This window comes from Oryctolagus cuniculus, chromosome 20 (genome assembly GCF_964237555.1).
Source record: "Oryctolagus cuniculus chromosome 20, mOryCun1.1, whole genome shotgun sequence".
Taxonomy (NCBI): domain Eukaryota; kingdom Metazoa; phylum Chordata; class Mammalia; order Lagomorpha; family Leporidae; genus Oryctolagus; species Oryctolagus cuniculus.
In genome coordinates this window covers 46,703,843-46,714,412 of record NC_091451.1, presented here as the reverse complement: position 1 = coordinate 46,714,412, position 10,570 = coordinate 46,703,843, and the positions used below count along the sequence as shown (strand labels likewise).

General features: G+C 62.1%; 1 protein-coding gene across 4 annotated transcripts in view; it reads right to left on the bottom strand.

Moving 5' to 3' along the window:
- Nucleotides 1–3,608: 3,608 nt before the first annotated feature.
- The window catches only part of TDRD9 (tudor domain containing 9), an 84,372-nt gene continuing 77,410 nt past the window's right edge, over nt 3,609–10,570 (bottom strand). For all 4 annotated transcript variants that reach the window (XM_051834938.2, XM_051834939.2, XM_051834940.2 and 1 more), the window contains 2 exons: nt 7,566–7,638; nt 3,609–4,302 (listed from right to left, as the gene is read on the bottom strand). In XM_051834938.2, the coding sequence (XP_051690898.2) occupies nt 4,201–4,302; nt 7,566–7,638 (175 nt within the window). In that variant the 3' untranslated portion in view covers nt 3,609–4,200. The remainder of the gene's footprint in view (nt 4,303–7,565; nt 7,639–10,570) is intronic.

Genomic DNA, 10,570 nt, shown 5'->3' with positions numbered 1-10,570 from the left:
CGGTGTCAGCTGGTGTGAGGCCAGGGTGGCCCCTGAGCCCCTGGCCGCGCAGTGCGCTGGGTGACGAGTAGAGAACCGGGGGCAGGAATCAGTCACAGGGCTCTGTGCTGGGTCTGGTGGTCCCCTCCCCACCCGGCCGGCTCTCGAAGTGCAGGGTCACTGACGCAGACCCCAGGCTGACGCCCAGGAATCCAGGCACCAGCGTGACAGCCACTGTGCGGTCCAGGGCCAGCAGGCAACGCTCAGGGGGCCAACCCAGCCTGCCCACCCCCATTTTTATAAATTTGGTTTTTTATTTGAAAGGCAGAGTGACGGTGAGAGGGGGCGGGATCCTCCAGCTGCTGGTTCACTCCCTAGAGCTGGGCCAGACTGGAGCCAGAGCCTGGGACTCCTCCTGGTCTCCCACGCGGTCAGGGGCCCAAGCACCTGGGCCGTCCTCCGCCGCCTCCCAGGCCACAGCAGGAGCTGCACTGAAGTGGAGCAGCCAGGACTTGAGCCGGTGCCCCGGTGATGGCTTTGGCGCCACACCGGCCTGGTCGCCTGCTTCGGTGAATAAAGCTTGACCGGAGGTTCTGTACTCCTTTATGCGACCACGGGAAGGCCCCGACTGCCCCCCGACGGTCACCCTTCCAGGGGCGGGGGGGTGGGGGACACCTAGGTGACACCAAGAGGGAGGAAGCCCCCATGCCCGGGGCGTCCTCAAGCCCTGACCTCACATGGCCGGCTCCACCCAGCAGGGCCTCCCGGGCTGCCACGGGCTCTCCCCACTGCCTTTCCCAGGTCCCTGCACAGCAACCCCACCCACCCATGCCTGGAGGACCAGGCGCCCACTCGGCACCAAGGACCCGGGCCCCATGGCTGCAGGGCTGCAGGGCACCACAGGGGCTGTGAGGAAGAGGGGCTGAACGGGCTGACCGAGCTGGCCAGAGGGCCTGGCCCAGACTGGACACAGGAGTGAGTGTGTGAATGTGTGGCCCGGCCCCCCACTGCTGCAGGGACGACAGTGCAGTGTGGACCCAGGTGTGTGTGTGTGTGTGCGTGTGCGTGTGTGCGTGTCTTGGAACCAGGTCATGCACTATGCACAGCCAGATGCCCGTGCTGGGAGGCCGGCCGGCGGGCTGGGGTCTCGGGCCCCTCAGACAGAGGCAGGATGTCCTGCACCAGCAGGCTGCGGCGGGGCTGGAAAGCTGTCTCCAGACCAACCGGCGTCTCCCCACTAACAGCTTCTCGTGCTGCGTGTGTGACCTTGCGGCTTAAATCCCACCTCCAGGGTGGGTGCAGTCTTCCACCCAGAGCCGGCAGGGGAGGGGCTGAGGCCCTGGGGAGACGGACAGTCTCCAGGAGACCCCCATCGCCATGATCCCCAAGCAACCAACAATCGGATGTGAAGCCCCCCTGTGCGATGGGCGACCCAGTGGACAGACAGCAGTGCCTTACACACCGGGGCCTTCCTCAGAGCCGGCGGCCGCTCGGGCGCTCTGCCTGGTCCCTCCCAGACCAGACGCTTTCTCTGCCGCCTGACAATCAAGTAAGAGTTCCTGCCCCTTTGCAAACTGTTTCCCGGCTGGCTGTCCCTACACTGAGCTGAGGGAAAGACCCACGAGACCCGCTCCGGCAACGCCCCCACCCTGGCCGGCACCACGGCCAGGTGCCCTGCAGCCCCACCGACACAGCCTGGCCTCTCCTGAGACGGGCAGCTCCCCGGTGGGCAGAAACGGAGCCGTGGGGCTTGGGGCTCAGCCATGGCTGGGGAGCGGCAGCCATGGCACAGAGGCCACGTCTCCGAGCAGCCTCCAGACCCGAGTGGCAAACATCTGCCAATCACCCCATGCCAAGTGTCCGTGAGAGCGACACCAAGGGACCAGACGCTGCAGCAGCAGGGGCAGACGCGGGGGCCGGCGCCGGAGCGCGCCGAGGGGCGGCAGCGGACGCAAGTGTCTGCGGACCCTACGGACTGCGGAAGGCAGCCGACTTCATGCCTTTTACCACGATTAAAACAGGCAAGACCAGACCGCAGAAAATGTCCACAGAACAGGGCATCTGACCAAGGACTCGCTGCAGCAGAGAACTCCGTGCCCTGAGGGCGCAGGCAGACCTGGGCTCGGGCTGAGCCTCGACAGAGCCGCCACGGGGGGAGCTGGGAACCCCACCGGGGTCCCACGTGGGTGCAGGGGCCCAGCACGTGGCCATCACGGCTGCCTTCCCAGGCCACAGCAGGGAGCTGGGTCAGGCACGCAGTCAGGACCTGAACAAGCGCTCCAATATGGTGCTGGGATGCCGGGAGGGGGAGGGGAGGAGGGGGTGGGGAGGGGAGGAGGGGGAGGAGAGGAGGGGGAGGGAGAGGGAGGAGGGGGAGGGAGAGGGAGGAGGGGGAGGAGCGCCACCTTCCATCCACTGTTTCATTCCTCAAATGCCTCCAGCAGCTGGGGCTGGGCCAGGTGGGAGCCGGGAGCCGGGTCTCCCCCAGGGCGCAGGGGCCTCGCACCCGAGCCATCCTCACTGGCAGAAGCTGGGCAGCAGTGGGGTACCTGGGGCTGCACACTCCAGTTCGGGACGGGGGCGTCCCAGCGGGCCCTGCTGCGCCACGCCACTGCCCGCCCAGCGCCTCCTTCCGGCGAGATCTCCGGCTAGCTCTGGACAGGCTGTGTGCTGTGAACTTCCAAGCAGCTGAACTCTGGAAGGCAGCCACCTCTTTTCTCACAGGTGTCCAGCTTTAATGGGTTGTAACCAAACAGACGTGGCCTTTACAACCACTTAAAATGTTTCTCGATGGTCAAGCATGGTCAGCTTTTATAAATATTTAACCATAAAACATGAGCACAACTGAAGGGCTCTGTGCGGCCCGCACAGCGAGCTCTGAGCGCGGCGCCCCCGAAGGCGTGCAAGTGGCGACAGCGTCGCTAGCACCAGGCATCCCTCCGCAGGGGTGGGTCCCTGGCACCCACAGGCGAGACCTGGGAGGAGCTCCTGGGCCCGGTCTCTGTGTGGTGCAGGCCTGGCTGTTGTGGGCACTGGGCGGATGAACAGGTGGGTGGAGATCTCTCTCTCCATTGCCACGTCTTTCACATGAACAGAACTTAAAACGCACACACACCACGGACCCGACTCACGGGCTGGCAAAGCAGAGAGCACGCGGCTGCTGTCACGGGCGGCCTCCGCACGTGGACCGTGTGTGGTCACCGCAGGTACGGCAGAGGCTCCTGTATGGCCCCACCCAGCGCCGGGAAGCACACACCCCACCCCACCCCCTTGTTTCACGGGAGCAGGGCCGGGAAGGCAGGCGTGGGGCAGAGGGCGGGCTGGGGATGCGGTGCCCAGGCCAGCACGGCCTAGCTGTCCCTGCGTGGCCCTGAGCCAGGCCAGGCCAGGCCCGGCAGCGTAGCACCCGCCCCCACCCCGCCCCCGCCTCGCCCAGGCCCTGGGCTGTGCTCAGTCGAAGTGACCCTGCTGGCGGCCAGGACAGGACAAGCCCAGGCTCAGGATCCCAGCAGGGACGCCTGCCGCGGGCGCCCTGGTGACCCAGGCCGTGCGCCTCCCCCTGCAGCAGCCACGCCGGCCGTGGCCGCTGTTCGCACAGAACCCTGACAGGCTAAGAGGGGAGTAAGAGGTCTGTTTCACTTCATTACTTTTACTCATATTTTTTAGAACAAAATACCTTTCCATCCCCTCTAACTAAAAACTGCCCAAACAAGAACGTGGTCTATGCTTTTATTGTCTCCACATACAGGCTCGCTGCCAGGTGACCCCTCTGATTTCCAAACGTGGCCCCGGAGTTATGACTTAACTAAAAAAGTCTTAAATATACAAAAGTAAAGTTAGGTTTCCCAAAATTAGTTATCTTCCTTTGTGGAAAAAATCAGGAAATGCGACATGGTTTTTAAAAAGAAACATGGCCTCCCTCGTGGTGAACTGGAAATCACGGTCTTCTCTGTAGCCCAGGTTTAAACCATTTAACAGAACAAAATCCACCAGCACATTCTAGAACTTTCCATGTGGGATTGGCTACGTACACTGACCTTCATAAATTAAAGCAAACTGGAGCTCCTCTTTCACACGAATTTAGGATGGCACCTTCCTATCTCTCCAACCCCCTCACCGACAGAGACGGCTGCCGCCCATGCTCCAGAGAGAGGAGGCGGCTGGCCACAGGAGCGTGGACACACAGCCGGGCGGCCCCAGCCCCTGCCCACCGTCGCGAGCTCAGGGACCCAGCACAATCAGCTTGTGCAGCTGGTACAGCGGCGTGCTCTTCCCCCGGCCGTCTTCCCGCGCCGCCTGCTCCATGACCAGCCGTGGGTCAACCTGGGGGCAGAAAAAGGGCCAGTCAGGCTGGTCCACGGGGCTTCCGTGGACGGAGGACAAGACAAATCCCCCCCCCGACACACAACAGAGCAGTCAGGCTGGTCCACGGGGCTTCCGTGGACGGAGGACAAGACAGATCCCCCCCCCCGACACACAACAGAGCAGTCAGGCTGGTCCACGGGGCTTCCGTGGATGGAGGACAAGACAGATTCCCCCCCCCCGACACACAACAGAGCAGTCAGGCTGGTCCACGGGGCTTCCGTGGACGGAGGACAAGACAGATCCCCCCGACACACAACAGAGCAGTCAGGCTGGTCCACGGGGCTTCCGTGGATGGAGGACAAGACAGATCCCCCCCCCCCGACACACAACAGAGCAGTCAGGCTGGTCCACGGGGCTTCCGTGGACGGAGGACAAGACAGATCCCCCCGACACACAACAGAGCAGTCAGGCTGGTCCACGGGGCTTCCGTGGACGGAGGACAAGACAGATCCCCCCCCCCGACACACAACAGAGCAGTCAGGCTGGTCCACGGGGCTTCCGTGGATGGAGGACAAGACAGATCCCCCCCCCCCCGACACACAACAGAGCAGTCAGGCTGGTCCACGGGGCTTCCGTGGACGGAGGACAAGACAGATCCCCCCCCCGACACACAACAGAGCAGTCAGGCTGGTCCACGGGGCTTCCGTGGACGGAGGACAAGACAGATCCCCCCCCCGACACACAACAGAGCAGTCAGGCTGGTCCACGGGGCTTCCGTGGACGGAGGACAAGACAGATCCCCCCCCCCCGACACACAACAGAGCAGTCAGGCTGGTCCACGGGGCTTCCGTGGATGGAGGACAAGACAGATCCCCCCCCCGACACACAACAGAGCAGTCAGGCTGGTCCACGGGGCTTCCGTGGACGGAGGACAAGACAGATCCCCCCCCCCGACACACAACAGAGCAGTCAGGCTGGTCCACGGGGCTTCCGTGGACGGAGGACAAGACAGATCCCCCCCCCCGACACACAACAGAGCAGAGGTCCCTCAGGTTCCCCAAAATACTTCCAGCTTCTCTACTCTCACACTTCCTTCATGCTGCACACTGAGGATTCATTCTTAGTTTACTTATTTGTAAGGCAAAGTGAGAGACAGAATCTGCGGTTCACTCCCTGAATGCCCCCAACAGCCAGGGCTGGGCCAGGAGCCTGGAACTGCATCGAGGTCTCCGACATGGCTGGCAAAAACCCAGAGACTGGGCCGTCACCTGCAGCTCCCAGAACGCATGAGCAGGAAGCTGGACCGGGAACCAGCCTCCAGCATGGGAGGCGGGCATCCTGCCGCACCCAAAACACTTCCATAATTGACTTTAAATCTAGGTTCACTAATATGGCAAACAGGGATAGGCGTTTGTTCTGGTTAAGAGGCCCTCGTGGAGCCGGATTTGTGGTGTGGTGGGAGAAGCCACTGCCTACAACACCGGCTTCCCAGACAGGCACTGGCGTGAGTGCTGGCTGCTCCACCTCTGCTCCAGCTCCCTGTCAGTGCACCCGGGGGAGCAGCAGAGCACAGCCCCAGGGCTTGGCCCTGCACCCATGCGGGAGACCCCTGGCCACTGTGGCCACCTGGGGAGCGAACCAGCAGATCAGAGATCTGTGTCTGTGTGTCTGTGTCTCCTCTAACTGTGCCTTTCAAGTAAAAAAAAAAAAAAAAAAAGGTGCCTGCACCCCTTCCAGAGGTGCCCGGGTCCCACTCCTGGCTCCACTCCTGGCCGTGGGGCGGCAGTGAGGGCTGCAGTCTAACGGGCTCCTTCCACGCGGGGACGGCCCGAGCTCAGCTTCCGGCTTCGGCTGCGCCAGCACCAGCTGCTGCAGGCGCCCGGTGGGGACGGCGGTGGAGGCGGCAGGGGGTCAGCCGGTGGATCAGAGCTCACTCCCACGGGGTCTACCAATTTTAGAAACAATGAATTCCCCATATGCACCATTTCAGCAATTTCATCACAGGAATTTAAACATACATGATCTCTAAAACTGCCTCAAAACGACACTCTTTCAACTCAAGCCCAGCCACGGGGCCGGCCCCAGTCTGCTCCGACGGGTGGGCAGCCCCTTTCAGAGCCCCACATGCTGGGGGCTGTCGCCAGGGCACAGGAGAAGCGACAGTCTGGCTGCAGAAGGAGCCTGGGGCAGAGGGACACACCCCGGGGCCGTCACCCTGCACTGCCCAAGGGCACAGCGGCCACCCCAGGGGCTTTGTTTGTAAAGATGACCCTGCTCCGGAATTCATAAAGCTTTTCCCCAAAACCTCAGATGACAGGGAACGCCCAGGAGCCCGGGGTGGGCCCTCCGCGTTCCCAAGTGGGTTTCTACACGGGAGCCCGGGCCGCCCGCGGGCAGTGACCAGGGAAGATGAGGCCGGGGGGCGCCGTGCCAGGACCACGGCCCTCAGTGATAGCAGAGAGGGGGAGTGGGTTCTTGTCTCGCACAAGAAAGTTCAGGTGTGAGACAGAGAGGGGCCGTCAGCAGGTTCCGCGGGTTAAGGTGAAGACGCGGCCAGCAGGCCAGGCTCAGGGAGCGCTGAGCGCCCAGTGGGTGCCCGGACTGCGGCTCCCAGGGAGCGGGCCCAGTTCTCCCGGCCCGTCTCCTTCCCCTCCTCACTCTTCTCCAGGACAAAGGCTTGCGAGTGAGAATCGGGTGGAGCTCCTCCCAAGGCTTCGCTCTGCCGTGCCTGGGCCTGGGCAGCCCTCCTGGCCGGGCAGGGGCGCCTCCCCCAGGGCGCCGTCCTTGGGGTCAGGCCGTGAACTGTGAGGTCGCCAGGGTGTGGGCAGGACTTTGGAGGGTAAAATAACGGCTGCTTCCAAGATTCCAGGGGAGCTGTGCTTTCCGTGGCCCCTCGCGCACAGACTGACCCTACCTTCCCCTGCCCCAGGACACAGCGAGAGCCCACCCTGCCCTCAAGCCTGCAGCCCCAGCACTGCGAGAAACCAGCCGCTGCTCAGCCCGTGCAGCCGGAGCAGGGAAGGCAACAGCCCCAGCAACGCGGCTGGAGCGCCAAGGGGGCGTCTGTGCCCAGAGCACCGCCAGCTGAGGGCTCCACCGGACACTCACGCCTGCACCCTCCCAGTCGCAGAGCAAGACCCTGGGCCTGACGCAGAGGACGCTGCCCGACAGCCACTGCTCTGGGCCCCAGCTGTTGGCCACAAGCACACACCCAGCCTCAGCCGGCCTGGTTCTACGCCCACACCACGGGACGGGCCACTCACGGGCCACCTCTCACCTACCTGGTTCCACTCGTAGGGCTTCTCGTGCCACGTGGGAACAACCTTCTCTCTTGGCTTTGACTGGCAGAACAAACTAGAGTTCAAAAAAAGGAAATTAAGTGAGTTATATACCAGAAAAACCCTACTACAACTATCTTCATCATACACTAGTAACTGAAAACACTACTGTGGTTTTTAAAAGGATTTCATTTATTAGAAAGGCAGTTATATATGGGGGTGGGGGTGGAGATCTTCCAACCACTGGTTCACTCCCCAATGGCCGCAAAGGCTGGAGCTGAACCAGGCCGAAGCCAGGAGCTTCTTCCAGGTCTCCCACGTGGGTGGCAGGGGCCCACAGACTAGGGGTCACCTTGCACTGCTTCCCAGGCACAGAAGCAGGGAGCTGGGTCAGAAGGGCAGCAGCAAGGACTCAAGCTGTACCCATACGGGATGTGGCCCCTTGAGCCGCAACGCCAGCCCCCACTGTGGTCTTTAAACGCGTGCGCACACACACACACTCATACACTCTCACACACACTCACACTCAGAATTCTAACTACAGTGAGCTTTCACGGGCCACGATCCAGCAGTTATGATCAAGAGCTCTCATAGCCTGCAGCACACCCAAAACCAGAAAAGAGGAGCGCAGCCAACGGGTGTGAGGACCACACCCAGGGCCGTCTCCATGACAGCAGGGAGGCCGCGCCTCCCTGAGCGGCGGCCATGGCTCAGGGCAGGGCCTTCCGTCCACTCACTCTGCAGCAGCCGCCGCAAGCGGGAAACGTCAGCAGCTGAAAACGCAAAGCGACAGGGACTCGGGCGCCGAGGGAGCAGAGAGGAGGGCTGCCCACCCCACGACCCACGTCCCACGACCCACGACCCACGACCCAGCTGCGGAAAGCAACCTCGACTTGAAGGCTCTGGCAGACAGAGGGCAGAGCAGCACCTGCCGTGAAATCCCTCGGCTGCTGCTAAGAGCCGTGGGGGCAGGGCTGCCACCCCCACCAGCCTGACCCAGCACCAGGGCTCCCGGGCCGGGCGGCCACGGACACCGGCATCTGTGGCGGGAGGGCCTCGCTGGCTCCGCCCGAAGTGTGGCGCCCTCACGCCCACGCCCACGCCCACGCCCACGGGAAGCGAGTGCAGAAAACCCCTCACCCAGCCAGCGGCAGGCCACAGACCCCGCAGGGCTTCCAGAGGGGCCCCACACACGGGCACGCAGCCCCCACCCTGCAGAGGGGGCTGCTGAGCCCCACTGAAGGAATGAGAACCCCCCCACAGAGCGCCTGGCCTCGGGGGCCTGACGGCGTGCAGACGAGTCACTGAGTGGACAGAACTCCAACCACGGAAACAGCAGCCGCCCGCTCGGGGACTCCCTGCAGTGCAGACTCCGGGACCCACTCTCAACACCACCACGAGGGACCAGCAAAGACCCAGAAACGCTTAGCCCAGCTCAGGGAAGAACAGGCGACAGAGGGCCGAGCAGGCATGCATGTGGATTTAATAATAATGTATAAGAAAGACTTCAAAGCAGCCACAATGAATATATTCAGAGCAAAGCACACTGCGGTTAAAGAATTAAAGAGAAAATACGATGGCAATGACTCAGATAATCTCTACCCCATTAAGGGGGCAAATTCTAGAACTGAAAAGTACAATAACTGAAATAGAAAATTCTCTACAGATCAACCTCACAGGTCTGACACAGCATGAGGAAGAACCAGCACGATTAGGGGACAGATCGAGGGGCCGATGCTGTGGCATACCAGAGTAAGCCACCACCTGTGGTGCTGGCCTCCCCTGTGAGCACCGGTTTGTGTCCCGGCTGCTCCACTGCCGATCCAGATCCCTGCTACGGTCTGGGAAAGCAGAAGATGGCCAAGTCCACGTGGGAGACCTGGAGGAGGCTCCTGGCTCTTGGCCTCAGATCAGCTCAGCTCCAGCTGGTGCAGCCATTTGGGAGTGAACCAGCAGATGGAAGATCTGTCTCTCTCTGTGTAACTCTGCCTTCCAAATAAATAAATAAAAAGATTCATAAACAGATCAAAGGAAACGAAGCCATCGAAGCACACAAGGAAGGGACTGAAGGAAGGGGCAGAGCCTCAGGGTGCAGTGGCCCCGCCTCTGCGTCAGGGTCAGGGTCAGCCGTCAGGCGTCAGGGTCAGGCGTTAGGGTCAGGCATCAGGGACAGGCGTCAGGGACAGGCGTCAGGGTCAGGCATCAGGTGTCAGGGTCAGGCATCAGGTGTCAGAGTCAGGCATCAGGGTCAGGCGTCAGGGGTCAGGGTCAGGCGTCAGGGGTCAGGGTCAGGCGTCAGGGACAGGCGTTAGGCATCAGGGTCAGGGACAGGCGTTAGGGTCAGGGTCAGGCGTCAGGGTCAGGCGTTAGGCATCAGGGTCAGGGACAGGCGTCAGGGAGAGGCGTCAGGGTCAGGCGTCAGGGTCAGGGTCAGGCGTGATGCCAGTGCTGAGAGAACCTCTGCAAAGGGGCAGAGACAACTGCGGAAGAGACTGAAGACGCAAGGAGGCCCCGAGGAAGACGGCAGAAGCCAACGGAGGCGCTCCGCCAGCATCAGAGAAACAGGCCTCTAAGCATGAAGTCTCGGAGGGGTGGGGGGGGAGGGGGTTTCATCCTAATGATGATCCTGTGCGTGGGAAACCCCACAGAACCTACAAAAACTGCAAGAACTGATACACCAGTTGACATGGTCACAGAAGAAAAGACCAATACATAAAACTCAATTGCTCATCTTTAGAAAGGAACTATTCTGGCCGGCGCCACGGCTCACTAGGCTAATCCTCCATCTGCAGCGCCAGCACCCTGGGTTCTAGTCTCGGTTGGGGCACCGGATTCTGTCCCGGTTGCCCCTCTTCCAGGCCAGCTCTCTGCTGTGGCCCGGGAGTACAGTGGAGGATGGCCCAAGTGCTTGGGCCCTGCACCCGCACGGGAGACCAGGAGAAGCACCTGGCTCCTGGCTTTGGATCGGCACAGCGCATCGGCTGTAGCAGCTATTTGGGGGGTGAACC